At 35.0% G+C, this 27,039-nt stretch overlaps 1 protein-coding gene across 3 annotated transcripts in view; it reads left to right on the top strand.

Moving 5' to 3' along the window:
* Window positions 1–27,039, top strand: part of NDUFS4 (NADH:ubiquinone oxidoreductase subunit S4) — a 122,736-nt gene that overhangs the window by 36,800 nt on the left and 58,897 nt on the right. For all 3 annotated transcript variants that reach the window (XM_016952753.2, XM_054684041.1, NM_001071794.1), the window contains 1 exon segment: window positions 6,018–6,096. In XM_016952753.2, the coding sequence (XP_016808242.1) occupies window positions 6,018–6,096 (79 nt within the window).

Here is a 27,039-nt window from a genome sequence, read left to right as displayed (position 1 = left end):
AGGAGCGTCAAAGAAATTTGGAGTCACAGTTTCAAACTGCTACAAGGAATATGGGAATTTTACTAAATTATTCTTAGTTGATAGGTTGTTTCAAAAGGGACATAGTACGTTGGGTCAGTAGTGTTGTTTAGATACTATTTTTCAGTGTAATGTTTTAAAAATCTTCACTGTTTAAGACTTTTTGAAAAGTGTATTTTGAAGTGTTAAAAACAATATTTACAAGATCTATATGAAGAAAATTAGAAAACTCTGAGGAAGGATATCAAAGAAGATCCTAATGGATACATGGATAGGAAGACGCTAAGCATCATCCATGAACGAAAAATGCATCAGTTAGGCTTCATTAAGATTAAAAGCTTCTGCTCTGTGAAAGACACTCTAAAGAGAATGAAAGGACAAGCCACAGACTAGGAAGATATATTTGCAAAACACATATCTCATAAAGAACTATATCTACAGTTAACAAATAATTCTTAAAATTCAACAATAAGAAAACAAGCAACCCAATTAAAAAGTGGGCAAAAGATCTAAGCAGATAACTCACCAAAGAAGATATACAGATGACTAACAATCATATGAAAATATGTTCAACGTCATATGTCATTCGGGAATTACAAATTAAAACAACAATGAAATAGTACTACACACCTGTTAGAACGACTGCCATCCAAAATACTGACCACACCAAATGCTGGCAAGGATGAAGAGAGCAAGAAGTCTCATTTATTGTTGGTGACAATGCAAAATGGTACAGCACTTTGGAAGAGAGTCTGGCAGTTTCCTACAAAGCTAAAACATAGTCTTAACGTATGATCAGCAGTTGTGCTCCTGGGTATTTACCCAAACAAGTGGCAAATTTAATGTCCACACAGAAACCTGCACATGAATGTTTTTAGCAAAATAACCCCAATGTTCATCAGTGGATGAAGAAAGAAAGAAAATGTGTATATGTGTGGTTTTGAAAGTTTTTTTTAAAGAAAAACAGATTATTATGTGAGTTGGGTGATTCTTGCATAGGATTTCCACGGGATTGTTAAAACAAAGTAGAACTGTCGTCAATTCCACTTACTAGAATCAAATAGACTGTCATCACTAGAAGAAACTTTAGAGCAACAAGTTCCTCATTTTATGTTTTCAAAAAATAAAATATAAAGGCAGAGGAGTTGAGATTTTCTCATCTACAGCAAAAGATGTTTATATAAATAAATATACTGATAAAAATTTATCTCATATTGTTATCAAGCTGTATGTAAAAGACAACACAATAAAAAAGACAAAAATCTCACCAAACTGTTTTACTTAACCAGAGTTAGAAATAAGGTTTATTGATAAAAACCAGGATTAGAAATAAGGTTTATTGATTTTCATTTTCAGGATATCTCTTTTTCTTTCAGGAAACTTATACAGAAAAACAGAATAAATGGCTTGTACGCTTATAATTACCTCGACCAGTAATGGTAATTAATAATCACAATCACAACCCTCAGAGTTTATCCTTTGGGCTGAGAATTAAGAATGATACTTTACAAACCTGGAAATGTGAGCAGGCCAATTAACAAAACAAATAGATGGACAAAAATAAAGGCAAACCCATGAGGCAAAGAATGTTTTTAAGTTTGTCAAAAATGAATATTAAACAGCAGAGTGAGTAAAATTACCATTTATTTTCTAATGATTACACATTAGTCATTGTTTCTACATGAACACTTACTACTGAGAACACTATTTTACTGGGTACATTGCCCAGTAAAATATGATTATTAATATTTTGGCTGTTTTTGCTTTTGGCTGTTTGAAAAATGCTGCTATAAACATTGGTGTACAAATATTTATTTGAGTCTTCACTTTTAGTTCTTTTAGGTATATACTCAGTAATGGAATTGTTGGGTCATAGGATAATTCTGTTTACTTTCTGAGAAACTGCCATACCATTTTCCATAGTGGTAGTACCATTTTACATTCCCATAAGGGTACCAATTTCTATACATTTCTGTTAATACTTATTTTCTGTTTTTATATACTAAAATGTTGTAAAAGGGTGTAAAATGCTACCTCATTGTGTTTTGATTTGCATTGCTCTAATTAGTTCTGTTGAGCATCATTTCATGTGCTCATTAGCCATTTGTATATCTTTTTTTGATAAATGTTTATTTAGGTGTTTTCCCCATTTCTAATTGGGTTGTTTTGTTGTTGTTTGAGTTCTTCTTTTAAAATTTAGAAATGACCCCCTACTTACTTGTACAAGTTCTTTTACCTCTTTTAGATGTTGATTCCTTACTGTTCTATTTTATATTATTTTCTTCTTGTCTGTCTTACACTTCACTTACAGTATGTTTAGTTTTGATGTTTTTGGTTTTATGTAATAGCTTCTGTCATTTTTTCCTTTATGCTTTCTAGGCTTTATATCTTTTTTTCTTAACAAGGTTTTTGTACTCTTAATATTTTCCTTACATCTACCATTTCACTGATGTGACATTCCTTACAGGCTAATCAACAAACAGATATTTACTGTATAATTCATGTGTAGTCTAAAATTTACTATAGATTATACTTTGTAGGTATAATTTTTATTTATTTATTTATTTTATTATTATTTTTTGAGACGGAGTTTCATTCTTTGTTGCCCAGGCTGGAGTGCAATGGCACGATCTCAGCTCACTGCAACCTCCACCTCCCGGGTTCAAGTGATTCTCCTATCTCAGCCTCCCGAGTAGCTGGGATTACAGGCATGCACCACCACGCCCAGCTAATTTTGTATTTTTAGTGGAGACTGGGTTTCTCCACGTTGGTCAGGTTGGTCTGGAACTCCTGAACTTAGGTGATCCGCCATCCTCGGCCTCCCAAAGTGCTGGGATTACAGGTGTGAGCCGGCCCGCCCGGCCTATTTTTATTTTTTGAGACAGCGTCTCACTTTGTTGCCCAGGCTGGAGTGCAGTGGTGCGATCTCGGCTTATTGCAACCTCTGCCTCCAGGTTCAAGAGATTCTCCTGCCTCAACCTCCTGAGTAGCTGGGACTACAGGCATGCCCCACCCAGCCCAGCTAATTTTTGTATTTTTAGTAGAGGTGGGGTTTTGTCATGTTGGCCAGGCTGGTCTCGAACTCCTGACCTCAGGTGATCCACCCACCTCAGCTTCCCGAAGTGCTGGGATTACAGGTGTGAGCCACTGCACCCAGCCCGGTAGGTATAATTTATTAAATGCTGTGTTCATAATTGACTGTGGACCTTCGTTGCTACCTTAACTGTCCAGAATTGGAGAAAAACTTTTCTCCACATCTGATATTTGAGTCCTTTAATAATTGTTTTCTGCTTAGAGGGTAGTTTCTTATCACATGATATAACTTACACAAGCACATGTTTTAATTTAGGCAAATTTTTCTGAAATAATTATTGTTTTACATAAAAATTAAAATCACTCTTTGCAATCTAACCTATCTTAAATTTTTTTACAAAAAATTTTTATTGTAACTTTATGGTAGGATTGTTTTACTTAACATTTTTGTCCTTTTTATTGTATTATCTTTTACATACAGCTTGATATAAATTTTTATCAGTGCGTTTGTTTATAATAATTTTTTTTTTTTTTTTTTTGAGACGGAGTCTTGCTCTGTCGCCCAGGCTGGAGTGCAGTGGCGCGATCTCAGCTCATTGCAAGCTCCGCCTCCCAGGTTCACGCCATTCTCCTGCCTCAGCCTCCGAGTAGCTGCGACTACAGGGGCCCGCCGCCACGCCCGGCTAGTTTTTTGTATTTTTAGTAGAGACGGGGTTTCACCGTGTTAGCCAGGATGGTATCCATCTCCTGACCTTGTGATCCGCCCGCCTCAGCCTCCCAAAGTGCTGGGATTATAGGCATGAGCCACCGCGCCCGGCTACACATGTTTACAAAAGATGTTATATAACTTTATTATTACAATTAGTTGGAGGTTAACCTAAAATTATTAAAATAAACCTATCCTTAAAGTAAATTATATATGGTTTTATAAATTAAGAACTTTACTTTGGATTACAACTAATATATACTAAGATTTTCTTAAAGAATTAGGACATAATCGTTTTAAGTTAAATCCCCTTTGTAGTAAAAAATTGCACAAAATGGGTACAGAGTTTTAATCTACCTAATAATTTGCACTGTTTTCATCTAACAGGTCTCTTCATTTGAGAAAATATAGTGTAGCTTTTCACGGTTTTAGTTACCCACGGTCAGCTGTGGTCCAAAAATATGCAGTGGAAAATTCCCAAAACAAACAATTTATGAATTTAATATTTGCTCCATTCTGAGTAGTGTGATGAAATCTCATGCCCTCCAGCTCTGTCTCACCCAGGATGTGAATCATCCCTTTGTCTAGTGTATCCAGGTTGTATAGGATACCTGCGTTAGTCAGAACTTAGTAGCCATCTTGGTGGTAAGATTGACCGTCTCAGTATTGCAGTGCTTGTGTTCAAGTAACCTTTATTTTACTTAATTGATCTGTTTTATTATTAGTTATTGTTAATTTATTACTGCCTAATTTGTAAAGTAAACTTTATCATAGGTGTGTATGTATTAGAAAAAACAGTGTATGTAGGGTTCAGTTCTATTAACAATTTTAGGCATCCACTGGGCGTCTGAAAATGTATCATACAAGGATGAGGGGGAACTACTTACTGCATTTAGAAAATGTGATAACATTTTCTGATATTTCAGATTCTCATGAGTTCACTTATCATTACCCAATGTTTTTCTTGTAATATGTGGATTTGTTTAAAAGTATTTAAATTTTTTTATTGCCATGTTACTGACCTTAATGATTTCCAAAATAAAATAGGTATTAAGAGTTGCTTAATTATACTTCTTTAATATAACAACCAGGACATGTATTTTAACTTTGTGTAAATCATCTAGAGTTATTTCCATGTTAGTACATTTTGTGTAGGTATATTTCTGAGTGGGGCATTTACAGTGATAAAGAATTACATAATACCTTAAATTTGGTAAATAATTGACAGATATTTTAAAGTATATTCATAAAGCAGTAAAACCTCTTGTATTATGTTATCTTTAAATTATAATTAAGAAGGTTTTCTATACGGCTGTGTACACATTATCAAAATTGAACTTTTAGCACAAAAAGTTCAACTATTTGTATCAGTTATTTTTGTCAATTATTGGTTATTACGTTGCATTAAAACTATGGTAGTGAATATATTGTATTAAAAAAAAGAAAGGACCAAATGCCATATATTTGGGGTGGAAATTTGAGCCACAGTTGTATATACTTACTTTTGCAATAGAAATCTATGTCAGATAGCCTAATAGTTTGGAAAACTCTTAAGATGCTAAAATGTCACAGCACAGTCAGGGATATGTATGACATTCAGTAGTATAAACAACAAAGTGTACATGAAACGTCCGTTAACGTTAAGTAATTGGAGTGAGAGTAGGAAAATGCCAATATAAAGGGGCTAGATTCTCTGCCCATTTTACGTCTAACTTAATATTTTCATTTTAACTAATTTTATTTCTCCCATTTTGTGAATGGGCTACAGGACTAAACTAATAACATTAGTTATACAAATCATTCCTATGTAAAATACTTTTGGTGTGAAATTAGAGTGAATAAACTTTTTATTATGATTGGGATTTTTTTCTTTTCGTTTCTGATGCCATCCGTTTAAGAATCAGTGTTCCAGAACAATTGGTATAGCTTTGCATGTTTCTGGCTGGTCGTGACAAATCAGCCACTGTACACTCATAGACAGCAGTACAGTACTTGTCACTGGTGGCCTTTCTGTGACAGAGAGCCTGAAGACTGACGTAAAGCGCAGCCTGTTGTGAACTGTCAAGTGAGTCTGCCAAAAACTCAGCAGACAGAACTAATTGCAGAGAAAAAGGACTTTTGTGCCCTCTTCTCTTTCTTTCCTTTCCTTTTTTTTTTTTAAATAAGACAGATATTGTTAAAGTAGCTTGTTTATGTAAGATTTGTCTGTCTCTCCTCTCATTGCCTGGATCCTTTTTTAACTTAAAGTCTTGCACTGCAGGTCGTTGAGGACTTCCACATGGAGATTGGCACAGGACCAGACTCAAGACACACAACTCATAACAGTTGATGAAAAATTGGTAAGGATTTTCTACTACACACTGCTATGGTTCTGCCTTCAGGGTTATTTTTGTACTATAGATATTCAGTATGGTGTTCCAAGTTTTCAGGAAAGTGATTTGAATTTGAATTTCTAGATTATACCTAAATTTTAAGAAGAAATATTTGTCATCAAAAGATAATTTATATTAAGCATTATAAACAAATACAAAACCATATGCAAATATTAATAAATTAAAATTATGAAAGGTTTTCATTTTTGTGGTGTTTATAACTAGCAGAACATTCATTACTTTTTGTAATGAATGTTTTGCTTTTTATTTTCTCAGTTACACTCCTATTTAAGTTGTGAGATACTTGCTAGTACTATCTAAAACTAAATATATTAGGTTTTCTTGGAAGCATGCGACATTTATTATCACTATATGTATATATGTATATGCATACAAACACATACACACACATTTTATTTCTTCATATGTATGAAGAAATAACTAGCAAGCAACTAGCAAACAACTAGCAAGACTAGCAACAAATGAGTAATAATGTTTTGTGAATCAGTAACAAACAGAATTTTGGCAGCCATCACTTATAAAATTTTTTAGAGTGTGGTCTGTTACTTTACATGCAACTTGATATTTATGCTTCAATAGCATACATTTTGTAATGTTTCCAAAACTTCTGATAGAAATGAGTAATTGTATATGTGTGCTTTTCATTTTATATCTGGTTTACCATTATCAGTGTTTCTTAACTACCCCCTTTATTATTGTACAGTATTTTATCACTCAACTTTGAGCCTGTAAGCTTAATCTAAGTAATAGGTCACACTTAAATTTCTATTTGCACCATTAAAGATACAGACAAATAAATGTATAAGTAAATAGAGACAGTTTGGAAAATTCACATCTTGTGCTGACTGGTTTTATTTTAAAATTATCTCTTCAGTTTACCTACTGACATTGTCATCATCCTGATCTAGGTTACATCATCTTTCACCTAGATTTCTACAGTAGTCTTTGACCTGATCTCCCTAGACTCTTTAATCCTAATCTGATTAATTTTCCTTAGGATGCCAAAATAGTCTTTGAAATGCTGGTATTGTCACCCTCTTTTCGTCCTTTGGTGCTTCCTGTTGCCCTTAGAGTAAACACTAAAATCCTAACATGGTCTTTGACGTCTTGCCTGATTTAGCTCCTGCCTTCCTCTCTAGGTTTATCTTGTACCACTGTGTTTTACATTCTGTGGTCTAGCCACACCAAGCCTGGAACTTGCTACTCTTTTTCCTGCTTCAAGGCATTTGGAGTTCCTGTTCACTCTACCTGGATGCATTTTAACTAATCCCGAGGTCTTCATCCGGTCACCATCTACCTATTCTTCAAATGTTAATCAAACACCACTTGCTTAGTCAAGTATAAAAGAAATGAGGGGCAGAGCATTGTGGCTCATGCCTGTAATCCCAGCACTTTGGGAGGCTGAGGCGGGTGGATCACGAGGTCAGGAGTTCGTGACCAGCCTGACCAACATGGTGATACCCCGTCTCTACTAAAAATACAAAAAATTAGCTGGGCGTGGTGGCGGGTGCCTGTAATCTCAGCTACTCAGGAGGCTGAGGCAGGAGAATCGCTTGAACCTGGGAGGTGGAGGTTGCAGGGAGCCGAGATCGCACCATTACTCTCCAGCCTGGGCAACAAGAATGAAACTCAGTCTGAAAAACAAAACAAAAGAAATGAGGCAGTTATGTGTGTATGAGGTGAGGATGATTTTCACATCCCGCGTGTTCATTAATGAGAGCACTATTATTTTAATTTTTCCTATAAGCATCTTTTTTAACTCTCAGGAGGTTGCCTTTTCCATAAAGTTTTCAAATTTTAGAGTTCACTAATAACTCTTCTAAGTTCTCTTCTTTCTAGTTTGAAGAATGAGTGAGTCAGCCAGTAATACATTGCCCTAAACAGAGTGCTATGAAGCATACCAGAGAGGTAGACAGACTGGATTGGTTTGGTATTTTTAATTATATGTCATAAAATCGGTTGCATACTGCTGAATTTTCTTGCCCTACCTAGATTTTCCCCAGCTTTGTTATACCTTTCTTGAAGTAATAGTTGTCCCTCAGTACCTGTAAGGGGATTGGTTCTAGGACTCCCCTCAAGTACCAAAATCCGTGGATGCTTAAGACCTGTGTTAGACTGTTCTCATATTGTTATAAAGAAATACCTAAGGTGGGACGCAGTGGCTCGTGCCTGTAATCCCAGCACTTTGGGAGGCTGAGGCGGGCAGATCACAAGGTCAGGAGATCGAGACCATCCTGGCTAACATGGTGAAACTTCATCTCTACCAAAAATACAAAAAATTTGCTGGGCGTGGCGGTGTGTGTCTGTAGTCCCAGCTGCTGGGGAGGCTGAGGCAGGAGAATGGCGTGAACCTGGGAGGCAGAGCTTGCAGTGAGCCAAGATCACGCCACTGCACTCCGGCCTGGGCGATAGAGCGAGACTCCGTCTCAAAAAAAAAAAAAAAAAATTAGCCAGGCATGGTGGTGGGCACCTGTAGTCCCAGCTACTCAGGAGGCTGAGGCAGGAGAATGGTGTGAACCTGGGAGGCGGAGCTTGCAGTGAGTGGAGATAGCGCCACTGCACTCCAGCCTAGGTGACAGAGCGAGACTCTGTCTCAAAAAACAAAACAAAACAAAACTTGAGATTGGGTAATTTATAAAGAAAAGAAGTTTAATTGGCTCATGGTCCTGCAGGCTGCACAAGCATGGCACCAGCATTGCTCGGCTTGTGAGGAGGCCTTAGGGGACCTTTTACTCATGGTGGAAGGTGAAGTGGGAGCAGGCACATCATATGACAAAAGCAGGTGCAAGGGACAGGGTGGTGCCATACACTTTCTGTCACCCAGGCTGGAGTGCAGCGGCGCGATCTCGGCTCACTGCTACCTCCACCTCCCAGTTCAAGTGATTCTTGTGCCTTAGCCTCCCGAGTAGCTAGGATTACAGGTGCCTGCCACCACGCCTGGCTAGTTTTTGTACTTTTAGTAGAGACGGTTTCACCCTGTTGACCAGGCTGGCCTCAAACTCCTGACCTCAGGTAATCCACCTGCCTCGGCCTCCCGAAGTGCTGGGATTACAGGCATGAGTCACCGTGCCCACTGCCATACACTTTTAAATAACCAGATCCCATAAGAACTGACTATCACTAAGACAGCACTAAGCTCTGCATGAGAGATCTGCCTCCATAACCTAATCACCTCACATCCGTCCCCACTTTCAACATTGAGGATTACATTTCAACATGAGAGTTGGGCAGGGACAAATACGCAAACTGTATCAAGTCTTATATCAAATGGCATAGTATTTGCATATAACCTATGCATATTCTCCCATATACTTTAAATCATCTCTAGATTACTTACAATACTTAATACAGTGTAACTGTTATACTGTACTGTTTAGAGAATAATGACAAGAAAAAAGGAGGTATACGTTCAGTACAAATACAACCATACTTTTTCTCTTTTCAAATATTTTTTACCTGCAGTTGGTTTAATCCACAATACAGAAGGCACAGATATGGAGGCCTGACTGTAGATCAGACCAGAATGTCACTATGGCTTTCCAGCTGAAATCAATTGGTTATTATCTTTGGTACATGGCAGACATTTTCTTGAAAATGAACCTGTCACTTCAAGGAAGTGTTGCCCGTGATACACTTCAAGCGCAGTGATAGTTTTTCAACCGTTGTGCCCATCTCTCCTTCCCAGAACGGTCTTTAAATACTAGAAAGATGTCAAGCTCAATCACATCCATGGCAGAATTAAGTTCTATAAAAATTCTAACATTGTGTACTATGCTCAATACTTGGTTGATGGGATTTATCTGCCACAAATCTCAGCATCACAAAATATACCCAGGTAACAAACATGCACATGTACCTCTTGAATCTAAAATTAAAAATTGAAATTCTATAAAAAAAAGAAAAAAAAGACTATTCTAGTGGGATTGGTAATGACACTAACGGATGTGATTTTTGATACTGTGTAATGCAATATAGTAACGTTTGGAATATCTATATACCTCTATGAACTAGTATTTTTCATATGACCAGTGCATGATATAAAATCATGCATGGGTAAAAGTTTCCTTTAAAGTACAAAATAGAACAATGGATTTTAAGTAATCAAGTATGAAAATATTAAGGCTATGAATATTTTGCTCCTTTTTCTAACTACGTATCTGTATGATAATGAGTTTTCTTCATATATTGCAATGAAAACAATCCACCAAAACAGTTTGAATGCAAGAACAGATGTTAGAATTCAGCTGTCCTCCATTAAGCTAGATAGTAGATTTTCAAACGAGTGCCAAAATGCAAATGAGTGCCACTCTTCTCACTTTTCAGTTTTCAAAAATAGAGTTTTTTAAATTAAAATCTTTATATTATTACATAACTGGCTTATTTTAAATTAAATTTATATTTTTTTCTTCATTTTAATTTATTATGTGATAGATATTTATGGATATACAGGCATACTTTGAAAATATTGCTGGTTTGGTTCCAGACCACCACAGTTAAGCAAATACCACAATAAAGCGAGTCATGAAATTTTGTTTTGGCTTCCCAGTGCATATAAAAGTTACGTTTCTACCACACTGAGGTCTGCTAAGTGTGCATTAGCATTATGTCTAAAAAATAATGTACATACCTTAATTTTAAAACACTTTATTGCTCAAAAATGCTAACGATCAGCTGAGCCTTTAGGGAATCGTAATCGTTTGACTGGTGGAAGGTCTTGCCTCCATGGTGGTGGTTGCTGAAGGTTGGGGTGGCTGTGGTAATTTCTTAAAATAAGACAACAGTGAACTCTGACACACTGATTGACCCTTCCTTTCATGAAAAATTTCTCTGTAGCATGTGACACTGTTTGAGATCATTTTACTCACAGTGGAACTTCCTTCAAAATTGGAATCAAGCCTCTTAAACCCCACTGCTGCTTTATCAACTAAGTTTATGGAATAATCTAAATCCTTTGTTGTCATTTCAACAACGTTCACAATCTTTATCAGGAGTAGATTCTATCTCAAGAAACGACTTAGCTCATGCATGAGAAGCAACTTCTGATTTGTTCCAGTTTAATCATGAGATTGTGGCAATTTAATCACTTCTTTAGGCTCCACCCACCACATCTGCAGTGACTTCCTCCACTAAAGTCTTAGATCCTTCAAAGTCATTCATGAGGGTTGGATTCAACTTCTTTCTTTTTTGTTTTTGTTTTCCCATATTGAATCAATATTTATTTCAGGACATGCCATGTCAAAATAAAACAAAGATTCAACTCTTGCCTTTAACAATTGTGTTGTATTATAAAAGCACTTTACAACTCCATCCCATGTTTAAGTATAAGTTACTGGCATGTGGGCTAATGATTATCTGTAAGCATTTCTCTATTCAGATCCGTAATCCAGGTGCTCTCTGAATATTACAAGGTGACAATAAGTGGGAAGTGGAGGAGGAAGAGGAAAGAGAGGGGACTAAGGTTCTCCCAGTTTAAGGTTTTGGACTCAGTTTCTTTCAAACGCGTGCTAATGTTGCTATTTTCATCTCCTATGAGTCACAAATGTTCTTAGTGGCATCTTGAATGGGGAATCCTTTCCGGAAGGTTTTCAATTTACTTTGTTCAGATCCATCAGAGGAATCACTCTCTATGGTAGCTATAGCCTTATGAAATGTGTTTCCTAAATAATAAGACTCAAAAGTCAAAATTACTCCTTGGTCCACAGGCTGCAGAGTGGATGTTGTGTTAGCAGGCATGAAAGCGACACCCTTGTACATCTCCATCTTGGGTGACCAGGTGCATGGTCAGTGAGCAGTAATATTTTGAAAATAATCTTTTTTTCTGAGCAGTAGATATTGACACTGGGCATAAAATATTTAGTAAACCATGCTGTAAACAACTGTGTTGCCATCCAGGCTTTGTTATTCATTTATAGAGCAGAGGCAGAAGAGATTTAGCATAATTCTTAAGGGCCCTAGGGTTTTCAGAATGGTCAGTGAGCACCAGAATTGCATTAGCCTCTAAGAGTCAGCCTGTCCTTTGAAGCTTTGAAGCCAGGCATTGACTTCTCTCTAGCTATGAAAGTCCTAGCTGGCATCTTCTTCTGATACAAGGCTGTACATTGAAAATCTATTGTTTAGTATAGCCACCTTTATCAGTTATCTTATCTAGATCTTCTGGATCACTTGCTGTGGCTTCTCTGTCAGCACTTGGGCCTTCACCTTGCACTTTTATATTATATAGATGGCTTCCTTCCTTAGACCTCATGAGCCAACCTCTGCTTTCCTCCCCTCTCAGTCTTCGTAGAATTGAAGAGACTTAGGGCCTCCTGGCTCTAGATTAGACTTTGAATTAAGGGAATGTTGTAGCTGGTTTGATCTTCTATCCACTGAAACTTTCTCCAGTTAGCAATAAGGCTGTCTCTTTAGCCTTCTTATCATTCATGTGTTCACTGGAATAGCATTTTTAATTTTCCTCAATAACTTTTCCTTTTCATTCACAACTTGGCTGTTTGGTGCAAGAGGCCTGGCTTTTGGTCTGTCTAGGTTTTTGACATGCCTTCTTCACCTAGCTTAATCATTTCTAAATTTTTACTTAAAGTGAGAGACATGAGACTCTTCCTTTCACTTGAACTCTTATTGTTGGGTTATTAACTGGCCTAATTTCAATATTGTTGTCTCAGTGAATAGAGAGGCCCAAGGAAAGGGTGAGGTACGAGGAAATGGCTTGTCAGTGGAGGACACACACAACCTTTATTAATTTAGTTTGCTATCTAATATGGACGTAGTTTGTGGCACCCCAAAACAATTAAAATAGTAACATCAAAGATCACTGATCACAGAGCACCATAACACATATAATGCAAAAGTTTGAAATATTGGGAGAATTGTCAAAATGTGACACAAAGACTTGAAATGAGCACACACCAGTAGACCTCAACAGAGGGTTGCCAGAATCCTTAAATTTGAAAAAACAAAAACATAAAAAAAAAAAAAGAAGCACCATTAATCTGTGAAGCACAGTAAAGCAAAGTTCATAAAATGAGGTATGCCTGTATCTTTTATAAACAAAACCTTGGAGTCCCAGTAGTTTTTAACAGTATAAAGGAATCTCAACATCAAAAAGCTTGCGAATCATTCTCCTAAGTCTTCTCTTTTCTGGGTTAAACATCGCCAGGGCTTTGATTTATTTCATATGAGTTCCAGTTAATTAATCATCTTGATTGCCATCCAGTTTGAATCTCTTTTAAAATGTTTTTGCCAGAATTTTTCATACTACAGATGTGGTGCAGGTTGTGGTGGGGATTATTGCCTTTATTCCTTTTAATCATCACAGTTCTAGTAAGGCAACTTTAAATTTAGGTTGTCATACTTATGTGGATTTCATGGAGAGCTAAAACCTCAGATTCTCTCTTTTGTGTGCTGTTATCAAGTCGTGTTTCTTTTCATCCATCTTTAGTATATGATCATTATTTTTAACATATTCACAGAGTCACTCATAGGACATCTTACCCAGTAAAGCTTATTTTATTTTTTTACTGTTACATTTTAGAATTTTCTATACAGTATACAATAAATTACAAGAATTTTCATAGTACTTTGTGGATGTCAGTGCTAATACAAGTACAAAGAAAAACTTGTGGTTTTTTTTTTTTCTGGGCATCAATTATGTATCAACAACATGTATCTTATCTTTTTTTTAGGCATAAAATGTAGAAAGGAAAAGTCTGCTTAGCATTTTCTAGTGCAAGAATCTATTCTTTCATTTTGGAACTATATACAATGTTAACATTGTTGAGTACAAATCTTCAGATAATAAAATTGTGGCAAATCCTGGATTATTGTTAATAAAGAATATGGCATCAGAGTACTTTCTATGTTTCTAATTAGTCAATTTTAGTTTGTTGTGTATAAACTGCTAACTAATCTTTTTACCCTTGAAACTAACAAGAATGTAAATATCAAAAGAGTAGATGACAGCATCTGAAAATAATCCTTTAAGCTTATGTTTAGAAGCACAGTGCTTAAAAAAAAAAACTTTTTGTGGACTGTACCATTATTTCCTAATATATGATACTTCCTACAGATACTAAGGAGATCTTATAAATGGTTGTTTGCTTGGCCCTTGGTTTTTGTTGCAGGAGGAGCTGTGCCATGAGGTTAGGTGAAGAATGTCTTTGCCTTTGTGCTTTATTATGAGGGTAACTTTTTTTTCTTTATGCCTCCCTCCACCTCAGTCTCCTTTCAGGACATTTGATGAATACGCAAGTCCAATGAACATGTTGTCTTTTTTATATTCACTTCAGCTATACAAAAGAGAGAAGTTAAATTTGCAATGCTCTTTAAAGATTTTGAGTAGGTACTCCCCTAAAAAACAACCAAAATATTAATTAGTCCTACATAGATATACCTTCAATTTGCTTTCTGATCATTTTTTTAGCCCATTTTTTACACACTGATTCCTATAACTATTTAGTACAGTTAAAATATTACTAAGAAAATAGAAAAATACCCTCAGAAAATATAGTAGTTTCAATTTATTAGTAAAAATGACACAAAATAAGCTTTAATAGTTTAGACATTACATATATTGTTTTTATATAAATTATGTTGGCTGCTATCTTTCCTTCATTCTTTGTTTATTTATTCAATAAATACTTACATATGCCAGGCACTATGCTTCAGTGTTGTATTGACACTTTACATTGTTTTCATTTATATGCTAAGTTATTTTGTTTAAAAACTATTAAGCACCACCTGTTTTAACTTTTACAAAGGTAGTATAGTTAGTTAGATATGCATCCTCAATTTAAATGTATGTGAAAAAGGAAACTTTTTATTTAGCAATCTGTAAAACTTAAATCTTTTGGGAGTGTGTGGAGTGAGGAAGGACATCTATTATTTCAAAACTTTTTTGAGAAATTATAGCACAATGCTATTAATGTAAAATCCTAATAGTTTTGACATTTTTAGCACTCTAATAATATCTTTATTTAAAAATCAGGTGTGCCTGTAAAACAAATGTTGTCAGTATTCTGAATGTTGCCAATTGGTTGTATTTTGCTACTTGAAAATTTCTTCCAAATAGCAATTAAACAGCACTTAAGCTTTGGTACTTGCTGAGGCTTGCAATAAATAAATCGCTGTTTGATTAATTAGCACACGGTACTGGTAGCATGCTCAGCCGATGAGGTTTTAATATTGCTGTGTTAGAATGTCTGTAAGCAGCAGCAAGTTATTTAATACAATTTTTTTGTCAATTTGTAATAGTTAAAAAAATTTTATTACTCGAACTTATTCTAAGAAGTTTGTAAAATTGAATGGTTTTTGCAAGTCTTCGAAAATAAAACAACTACGTTTGCTGTACAAGTATTTGTTGGTTTTATGTTGTTTTTTCTTCCTGACATACTAAAAGTTTATAGATGAAAACTTATATAAGTCTGCAAACTTGAATTAAAAATTGATCATTAAGAGGTGACCTACACAAAAAGATAACCTTAAGTTAAAGGCTTACTTTTGCTTTGACTGTTTACTTTTTTTTCCCCTCTAAGGGGTCAGTTTTCTTTTGGTGAGATTACTTTCTTTTGGTGTATGGCAGTGCTATCTCTGCTAGATTACTGGAAGGAGTAGTGTCTGCGATTGGGGTTATACAGCTTTCTAGCATCTCAAGTGTCTGTTTTGTCTGGACTTTACTCACGCAGCATTCTTGTGCAAAAATTTCAAGGCTTTAGTCTGGAGCACTGGGTCAAAGGATATGTCTCTTTGAAGGGTAGACAGGAGTTTTTTATGTTTTATTCACTAAGTAGTATTTCATTTTACATCAAAGAATAGCAGCCTTTGAGAACCTACCATGGTGGCAGTTTAGCGTGTGGGTTTTTTTCTTTAAGACTTTCACTAGATATGTATAATGTTTCTTCAAGTGTTTCATCCTACAAAATGCCTATTTTTATTCTTAGATGAAACTTCTAATATAAAAAGAGAAGAATCATGACTAAATATAAATGTTTGTTGCAATAAATTTTGTTTTAAAAGCAACTATAGTTTTATTTTTAAAATGTATTTCCCTGTGTCAGTTTTTACACTACCCACAAGCTATTGAAAAAAAAAAAAATGGATGAATAGCCTTTAAGATTGCAGCAATACTGTTGCTTAAAATTCTAAGGAAGCAGTAATGACTAGTGATTTTGGAAGTGTAGATTTCATAGTGAAATGGTCATTCCTTAATTATTCCTTTTTTAGTACTGTCATGTGTGTATGTAGGAGAGATTGATTTTGAAAAATACCAGACTCAAGTAATGGAAAATGTTAAGACTTCTTGAAGCTAGAAGGAAAGCTCTTCTTTTTGTACTTTTTGTGTAAGTTAATCAGTAAATAATCATATAAAAAGTGATTGCTTTACATGTTTGGAAGATTATTACATTGTATTTCATATTTTTGTCTCATGACATGTATCTATAAACATGAACTAATATTAAAAGTTTTTTATGTTTATAAATAAAACATGCTCTTAAATAGTTGAAAGTTTATCAAAATAGTTAATCGTTTAAAATGAATTTTTTCTACTCCCCTTGATGTAATTTTAAAACCTGTTATATTTAACTATGATGGATCATTAAAACAAGTCAGTTATTATTTTTCAAATGTAATTATTTCTAAATTCTTTAGATAAATAAAATTCTGCAGAACTTTGTTGTTTAAAATATATGCTTATTGAAATGTTATTTTTATGTAGTATCAAGCTATGTAAAACTTAGATGTACTAAATATCACAAAGAAAATGAATGTTAAGTATTACAGTTTTTATATACAGACAGGAACCATTAAAACTTAGAGAATGATCGTTCTATATTTAAATTGTTTAAGGAACAAAAGATCTTTCCCCTACAGTATTCAGCCATCTCTATTATCTGTGATTCTTCAGCAATTAAAGCAGATTTATTTTCCTCTTTGTTCCTACTTGGAATACTTGAACAATACTGGAGAATTGAACTGACTGAAATGTTTTATCTTTCAAAAGGTTTAAAGTTCTATGTACCAATTAGCAAAATACAGTAAAGGTTTAAACTGTTAATAGCCACAACATCTTTAATGCATAGACCTGTAGTATGCTAGTGCTGTATAACAGTTCTCCATTGTATGTCTCTTTTAAGCAGAGTAACTGTGTCAGTTCTTTTCTTGCTTTACTACCTGCTGTGTATGGAAATTGTGTATAGTACTTGACACTTGCTTTCAAGAATTTAAAATTCTTGCATGTTATTATGTAGGAAACTTTGGCTCTCAAGAAAATAGAATTGATAATATTTCATTTGTTTGGATTTTAAGTTTAGGTTTTTTGTCATATTCTAGAGAGTACTCATTTATATCTGAAAATACATTATTAGTCTATTACTCATTAGTGAATTTGAAGTACATAAACTGTATGTTATCTCCTTGAAAATTGCTTATCTAATTTTTTTCATTTAACTGAATGTAATTATAAAGAAACCATCAAATTTATGGTAGGGTATGCAGATAGATCCCTGATGCTTTATTTTACACTCTATTTGAATTTGGTTTTGGGTTTTTTGTTTTGTTTTGTTTTGGTCTTTTTGGTAGTAAATAGTACTTTGTTTTCAAAGTTATAGCTCTTGAATTAGCCAGCTTGCCAGATAAGTTTACAAGAATTAATCCAAATACTTAAACTTGTTAAAGCCTTATATCTGCCATTTTGTAGTAAGTTCTCAATGAAGGTAGGGTGAGAGGAGGTAAAGAAATAGAAGTAGTATCTTTTGGTGACAATTATATTTTCTTTTTATATCATGTATCTCAGAATAGAATTAGAGCAAAAGAAAGGAGAACGTAGACTTTAAAATTTGAGACTAGCAAACTTTGATTCTATTTCTGTGTTCAGGTTTTCTAATTTTATATGACCTAGTGTCTGCTTCTATTCTACTCTTCAAAATACCACCTGCAAGCATGTGAGATATTCATGTTTTATAAGATGGGGAAGTTTGAAAAATAGGGCAGTGATATGGAAGCTTTACTGCATATCACTATGCAGTATACCATGTCTCCACAAAACTGCTTCTTTATAAGGCATACTTTTCTAGAAATGTGTGAATAGGCTTTTTGTTCAGTTGCTGTTTCATGTTTAATACTTTACTTCTAAAGGCTTTCAGCATATTTCATGTTAGTTGATGAGGGTTTTTTAAATGTTAATGCTTCCAATAAAATAGACATGAAAAATAAACTTGGCTTTCTCTAAACAACATATAGGATACAGAAATATACCAAAATGTTGGGCTGAGAATGCTAACTTAAAGAACTGAGGATCTGATTAGTGTACTGATGTACATCTATTCCAGTGACTACTGAGTATATATTGTGTAAATTAAGATGTATCCATTAAAGATAATTTTTAAACCTAATTGGGTAGTTTAAGATTTGACATCCAAAGAATTAAAACAAGATTTCTGATTTAGTATGCATTATAATATCTTAAACATTCAAATATGGCAGCTATAGCCTGTGCCCAGGTTGTTCTGAGATTAGAAGTCCTCTAGATCTAGTAGTTTTCATCTAGGACAATCTGTAGTTGTGAAGATCATTCAAGAGATTTTTTTACTTGTCTCTTATTTATAATGTAAAATATTATTATCCTTTCCTTCATTCATTCAATTTTTTTTTTAGCATATTCTAGGCCCTGGGGATGTAGCTATGAACAAAGCACAACAACCATGTCCTTAGAGCTTATATTCTCATGCTTAAGCATATGCCAGCTTTATTCATAAATAATTATGGTATTTTTCATAGATTATGAATATTATGGAAAAAACAAATCTAGGTGATGAGACAGAGAATAGCTGGGGTTTGGGTGAAATAGGGGTCATTTAAGTAGGGCAGTCAACGAAACCCACTTTGAGATGTTGTGCTATGTGAATTAAGATCTGAATTGATGAGAAAGAAGCAGCTGTGTGAGTATCTAAGGTAAGAGCATTTTGAGTAAAGGGAAAAGCTAATGACCAAAAGTGTAGCTGGTAGTAGTCAAATAACAGACGGAAAGATATGACATAATAAGAAAGGAGGAGAATGATATAAAATGAGATCAGAGGTGTGGGCAGGAGCTGGATCAGGTAAGAAGGCTCTTTAGGCCCATAGTAAGAAATTTGAATATTATTTGAATTATAATGAGAAGGCTTTATATAATTCTAAGTAGAAAAGTGGTTTGATCCGATTTACTTGTAAAAGCTAGAAAATTACTAAGCTATTATGGTTAAGGGCAACTTTAAAGAAGCTCAAAGGAAATGGTTAGTTTGCTGCCATTTTAATTTGAAGGAACCTAATTTTTGTCTTTGCATAGGTTTTATATACGATATAACAATTTGGTGATTTTTTTTCTATTAAAGAATCTTCTGAATTTGAAATTGCTTTTTGAGAAAGGCAGTATTGGGACCAGGAATAATAAATTCATCTCTCTAATTCTCCATAGCCCTTCTTTCTCTGCCCTGCCCCCTTCTCCACCAAGGGAAAAAATGTTAAAGATTTGTCATAGTGGAAAAGGAAGATAAGAATAAATTGGCTGAGGTGCTGTCCACCAGTTTGGTGCTGATAGCTTCAAATATATTTGAGTTCTGCACCTTGCTTTTGCCAGTGGCATGGGTTGATGGTGATAGTTGTCTGTCTTCATCTTAACTTTGACTGCACTTCCTCTTGTTCTGCCTCTCCTTTCCCCCGTCTTACTCTCTGCTTCTTGAAATCTCTCTTCACAGTTTGTATGGCTTTTCCCCTCTGTCTTTTGACACTCTGTCTTTTGCTGACTATGTAGCTGTAGGTCATCTCTCTCTCCCTTTCTGGCTACATGTGTTTTCCTGATACCACCTTATTCCCTTCCATTTTTTTCATTTTTCCTGCCTTCCCTTCTGTCTCTCTCTAGTTTTGGCTTTCTGTGTCATTCTTTGGCCCTCATTTTTTCCCCCACTCCCCTGTCTCTTCTACCGCCCGTTTTCTTCTTCCTTCCATTCTTTTTATTCCGTACTTCTGTTCCTTTCATCTTTCTTCTTCTTTCTCTCACTTTCCCAAAATGACTAAGGAGCAACATCAGAACTAGTGGGAGAGACAAAAGGTGCCCCACCCTCTAAGCACTTCTTTAAAAATTGTCATATTTCCTCTTTTGTAAATATATAGGACTTTTAGAAACATTTAATAACTGAAAAAGAAATGGTTTATACATTATTACATTATTTGAAATGTTCACTCTAGTGAGGTACATGGGATAATGGCAAGATCATGGACTAATTATAAATATAGCCTTAGATCTTTAGTCATCTCTTCTTTTAGCTGTATAACCTGAAGCAAGTTATTTAACCTCTGTGAGTGTCCTCATCTTATAAAATGAATATACCTTTTAATATTTGTTTTGAAAGTTAATTGAGAATACCAACACTAAACAAGAGGAGACCCTGGGTGCAGTGGCTCACAACTGTAACCCCAGCACTTTAGGAGGCCTAGTTGTGAGGATCACTTGAGCCTAGGAGTTTGAGACCAGCCTAGGCAAATGGGGAAACCTCATCTCTTCCAAAAAAAAATTAGCCGAGGGTAGTGGCGCGTGCCTGTGGTCCTAGCTACCTGGGAGACTGAGTCAGGAGCTGAACTATTAATACTCAGGAGATTGAGGTTGCAGTGAGGCGTGATCATGCCACTGCACTGAGTCTGGGTGACGGAGTGAGACACTGTCTCCAAAATAAATAAATAAATAATGCATTATGTTCATTATTCACTAAAAAGTGTTTTTCTTCCTATTTTTGCTACTTGGAGTTGTTAGCCTGGAGAGAGAAGCAAGCTGGAATTATAATTATTATTCTTAATCAGTTTTGAATTATTATGGAGCCCATTCTTGTGAATCAAATCTGCAGTGCAGGTACTAAGTTCTAGGGCACCCTGGAGCACAATATTGGCTTCACAGTGGTCCTATGTTAGTCATGTGTGTATACGTATGTACATGTATAGTTGGTAATGATTTTTGTCATGTAACTTGCCTTTTCTAACAGCCTGTGGCACTAATATCATCTGTGATATTATCTCTCAATATACAGTTTCTGACAATCAACTATGTAATTCTTTAATTGGTAGATAGGTGTATTGCTATATAATTACCCTTCCAGTGAGAAATTTCTTTATTCTTTTTAATGGTGGAAATTTGTAACTGTATTACTTCAAGGAAGTTTCCAAAGTACTTATTCCTATTATTATATTTGGTCATTAAACCCTGTGTAATTAAAAAATTACTGGTTTTAGGCTGGGCACAGTGGCTCAAACCTGTAATCCTAGCACTTTGGGAGGCTGAGGTGGGTGGATTGCCTGAGCTCAGGAGTTCAAGACCAGCCTGGGCAACATGGTGAAACCCCGTCCCTACTAAAATACAAAAAATTAGCTTGTCGTGGGGTCGCGTGTCTGTAGTCACAGCTACTCAGGCGGCTGAGACATGAAAATTGCTTGAACCCGGGAGGCGGAGGTTGCAGTGAGCTAAGATCGCGCCACTGTACTCCAGCTTGGGCAACTGAGACTGTCTCCAAAATAATAATAATAATAATAATAATTACTGGTTTAATAGTAAGGCATAGACATATCAAAAATCACATTAGAGGCCGGGCACGGTGGCTCACACCTGTAATCCCAGCACTTTGGGAGGCCGAGGCAGGTGGATCAGGAGTTCAAGACCAGCTTGGCCAACATAGTGAAACCCCTTTTCTGCTAAAAAATTAAAAAAAAAAAAAAAAAAAATTAGCCGGGTGTGGTGGCGGGTGCCTGTAGTCCCAGCTACTTGGGAGGCTGAGGCAGAATCGCTTGAACCCAGAAGGCGGAGGTTGCAGTGAGCCAAGATGGCGCCACTGCACTCCAGCCTGGGTGACACAGCGAGACACTGTCTCAAAAAAAAAAAAAAAAAAAAACACATTATACATCATAAATATATCAAATTTTACTACCAATAAAAAAGATACATATTTTTTAAAAACATAGTAATATGTACATGTTGTGGAAACATTAATTTGGAAATGAAGAAAGCATAATGAAGAAAATTAAAATCACCTTAATCTCAGTCTTGGTGAATTTACTTCTTTTTTATATGAATATTTAAACACACTAATATCTAATATATTTATATGTAAGACAAATTGTTTTACAGTTTTTTATCCTGTTTTTCACTTTATTATAATGTGACTATATTTCTTTAAAATTATTCAAAAGCATAATTATAAACGAATGTATAATCTTTCATTGTATGGCTGTACCATAATACCTTAGCCATCATGCAGTTTTTGTACTGCAGGTTGTTTACAATTTTTTGCAACTATACGCAATGCTAGAATGAACATCTTTATACCTAAGTCTAATCTTTGATGACATCTTTATTTTAGTATCAATTCTTTGAAGTGGGATTACTAAATTGAAGGGTTTAGTATCAACATTTTAGGCCAGGCGCAGTGGCAAGGTGGGAGGATTGCCTGAGCCCAGGAGTTCAAGACCAGCCTGGGCAACATCGCAAGACCCCATCTCAAAAAATGTAAAAAAAAAAAAGTATCAACATTTTAAATATTTTTTGATACCTAGAGATAATTGATACAGAATACTTTTAGAGAAGATTTTACCAATGTAACTTTAGAGATATGGCTTTATTTTTAATATACATGGCCTAGTTCTGTGGATACTTTTCAGACTCTGACACGGGGGCATGTAGCAAATTCTACCTAACAGATAAATACCATATATCTAAGAATTAGAGTATAATAAAAATACTTAATACATTAATGATGCAACATTGATTTAGAAGTACTTCAAGGCTTAGTATATCCTAAGGATCAACTTATAAATTTATGTATCATTGTACTATAAATTGGTGGATATTGCTGGTTGATGAGATTTCTATCACAAATCTCTGTATACTAGGCCAATGCATAGCAGTTAGTGCTACAGAAGCGTTAACTGTTGCTGCTGCTGCTACATTAGTACCACTGTTACTATTATTTTATAAAGCATTATAACAGAGTTTGTGGCATAAATAACGTATCTGAGGAAGTTATGAAACTTTCTACCTATTCTTACATTCAGTCTGTTTTTGTTTTGTTATAAAGCCTTTCCAAAACAATGCAAGGTAAACATCATCCTCTGAAATATCTACAGTACTTATCTTCATCATTTATTTGGCGAACTACATTATTACTGATTTCAAATTTAATTCTGTAGTCAGCAACATACTCTATGATTTCAATTTTCAGATTTCTTGAGACTTTTTTATCACCTAGTATATGGTCTGTCTTGATTAATGTTTCATACACAATTTGAAAGAATATGCATTCTCCAGTTTTTGGGTTGGGTGTTCCAAAAATTTCAATTAAGTTTTAAGTTGACTAATAGTGTTACTCACATTTTGTATATCTTTACCAATATTTTTGTCCACATTTTCTGTTAGTTCTTGAGAGAGAAGAGTTAACGTCTCAAACTATAATTGGTATCTTTCCTGTGTGTGTTGGATCACATTTTTGCTTCACTTATTTTGAAACTACTGTTGGGTGGTGCATTAACATTGAAAATTGTTGTGTGTTCTTGATAAGTTGTTGCTTTATTCTTATGTGATGTCCCTCTTTATCCTGGTGCTGTTCTTTTTCTGAAGTCGAATTTGATAATAATATATAACTGCCTCAGTTTTCTTATTCTTAGTTTTGTATGGTACATCTTATTCTCATTTGTGAGTTTATATTTAAAGTTTGACCTTTGCGATTATATGTGGGTCTTACTTTTTTATTTAGTTTGACAATTTCTGTCTTTTAATTTTGTGTTTAAAAAATTTTGTGCAAAATATTTATTGATATAATTGGGTTTACATTTACCATCTTGCTGCTTGTTTTCTATTTGTCCTATCTGATTTCTTTTTTCTTTCTTTTTTGTTTTAACAGTTGCTTTAGGGATTACAATATGCATCCTTAACTTTTCATAGTCTGCCATGAACTAATAATGTATTACTTCATTTGTAACATAAGAACCTTAAAACAGTACTTCCACTTGTCATTCCAGTCCTTTGTGTTAATGTTGACACACATTTTACTTCCATATTTGTTATAAACCTCATAGTAAATTATTATTTTTGCATTAAACAGTTGTCTTTTAAATAAATTTAGAAGTGAGAAGAAAAATCTTTTGTACTTACTCACAAATTTATCATTTTTGTTGCTCTTAATTATTATACTTCATATAGATAAAGTTTCCATCTGGTATCCTTTTCCTTTAGCCTAAAGAGCCTTATTTAACATATCTTACAGTGCTGTTCTGTTGGGCAGAAATCTCTCAGCTTTTATCTAGAAATCCCTTTATTTTGACTCCACTTTTGACAGACCTTGTCTTAGCTCAGGGTGCCACAACAAAATACCATAGACTGGGTGGTTCAAACAACAGAAATTTAGTTTCTGACAGTTTTGAAGGCTAGAATTCCAAGGTTAAGGTACCAGCATGGTCGTTTCTGTTGAGGGCTGTCTTCCTAGCTTGTAGAAGGCCACCTCCTTGATGTGTCTACATGGCCACAGAGAGAGAGAAAAAGCAGGTGAGCTTTGTCATATCTCTTCTCATAAGGGCACTAATCCCATTATGAGGGCCTTACTCATGATCTCATCTAACCCTAATTACCTCCCAAAGGCCCCATTTCTAAATACCATCACATTTAGGATTAGGGACTCACTATACAAATTTTGGGAGAATACAAACATTCAGTTCATAACAGACCTTTTCATTGGATATAGAATTCTAGGTTGAAGATGGGAATGACTTAAAAATGTCATTCCAGTTTCCTTTTTTGAAAAATTGTGTTAAAATATACATTGCACAAAGTTTACCATTTTTAAGAGCACAATTCAGTGGCATTAACCACATTCATAATGTTAAGCAATCATCACCACTATTTCCAGAGCTTTTTCATCATCCCGAATAGAAACTCTGTACCCATTAAATATTAACCGTCCTTTATGCTCTCCCCTGTTCCTCATAACCTCTATTATACTTTCTGTGTTATAGCATGTGTCAGAATTTCATTCCTTTTAAAGGCTCTACATAATAGTTCCATTTTATGTGTATATCACACTTTGTTTATCCATCCTTCTGTTGTCGAACATTTGGATTGTTTCTAGGGCTATTGTAAATAATGCTGCTATTAATATGGATGTCTAAATATTTGTTCAAATCTCTGCTTTCAAGTTTTTAGGAAGATGCCCCAAAGTAGAATTGTTGGATCATGTAGTTATTATACGTTGAGCATTTTGAGGAACTACATACTGTTTTCCATATTGGCTGCACCATTTTACATTCCCACAGCAATACACAAAGGTTCCAGTTTCTCTGCATCCTCACCAACATGTGTTATTTTCCATTTTCATTATAATAGCCATCCTAATGTGTGTGAAGTAGTATCTCAGTGTGGTTTTGATTTGCATGTTCTTAATAAATTAGTGATGTTGAGCATCTTTTTGTGTGTTTATTTGCCGTTTATGTATCTTTGGAGAAATGTTTATTCAAGTTCTTTGTTCATTTTGAATTAGGTGGTGGTTTTTTGTTGAGTTTTCAGGGTTTTCTGTATATTCTGGATCTTAATCCTCTATCAGCTAGATGTCCTTTGATGCACAAAAATTTTAATTTTGATGACGTCTGATTTATCTGTATTTTTTTGTTGCATGTGCTTTTATTGTCATATCCAGTAATTCCTTACCAAATTCACTGTCAAAGATTTCCTCCTATGTTTTCTTCTCAAAGTTTTACAGTTTTAGCTCTTCCATTGAGGTCTTTGATCTGTTTGTTTGTTTGTTTGTTTGTTTGTTTGTTTGTTTTGAGACGGAATCTCCCTCTGTCACCCAGGCTAGAGTGCAGTGGCGCAATCTCGGCTCACTACAACCTCTGCCTCCCGGGATCAAGCGATTCTTCTGCCTCAGCCTCCTGAGTAGCTGGGACTACAGGCGTGCACCACCATGCCCTCTTAATTTTTGTATTCTTAGTAGAGATGGGGTTTCACCATATTGGCCAGGCTACTCTTGAATTCCTGACCTCATGATCTGGCTGCCTCAGCCTCCCAAAGTGCTGGGATTACAGGCATGAGCCACCACGCCCGGCCCTTTGATCCATTTTTAGTTAACTGTTGTATATGGTGTAAGACAAGGATTCATTTTCATTCTTTAGAATTGGATATCCAGTTTTCCCAGCACCATTTGTTGGTGCTTTCCACATCAAATGGTCTTGGCACTTCTTTAAAAAACCAATTGGCTATATATGCAAGGGTTTATTTCTAGGCTATTTTATTTCATTGGCCCATATATCTATTCTCTGTCATACCAAACTAATTATTGTAGCTTTGTAGTAAGTTTTAAAATCGGGATTTATGAGTCCTCCAGCTTCGTTCTTCATTTTCAAGATTGTTTTGAAACAAAGATTTCACGTGAATTTTAGGATGGATTTTTCTATTTCTACCCCCAAAATGTCACTTTTTATAGGGATTGCATTGAATCTGTAGATTGATTGCTTTGGGTAGTATTGTCATCTTAACAATACTGATGTTTCCAGTTGATGAACACAGGATGTCTTCCCACTTACTTATGTCTTTAATTTCTTTTAACAGTGTTTTGCGGTTTTCAGTGTACAAATCTTTCGTTTTCTAAGTTTGTTCCTAAGTATTACATTCTTTTCTATGCCATTGTAAATGGGATTGTTTTTGTAATTTACTTTTTAGATTGTTCATTGTGAGTGTATAGAACATAACTGATTTTTGTATATTGATGTTATATTTGCAACCTTGGTGAATTTGTTTATTATCTCTAACAGGTTTTTTTGGTGGAATCTTTAGGGTTTTTCACATATGTCATCTGGGAACAGAGATAATTATACATCTTTGCAAGTTTGGATGGC

This window comes from Pan troglodytes, chromosome 4, assembly GCF_028858775.2.
Source record: "Pan troglodytes isolate AG18354 chromosome 4, NHGRI_mPanTro3-v2.0_pri, whole genome shotgun sequence".
Classification (NCBI taxonomy): Eukaryota; Metazoa; Chordata; class Mammalia; order Primates; family Hominidae; genus Pan; species Pan troglodytes.
Note: the sequence above shows the minus strand (reverse complement) of the source record. Positions and strands in the feature narration are given on the sequence as shown.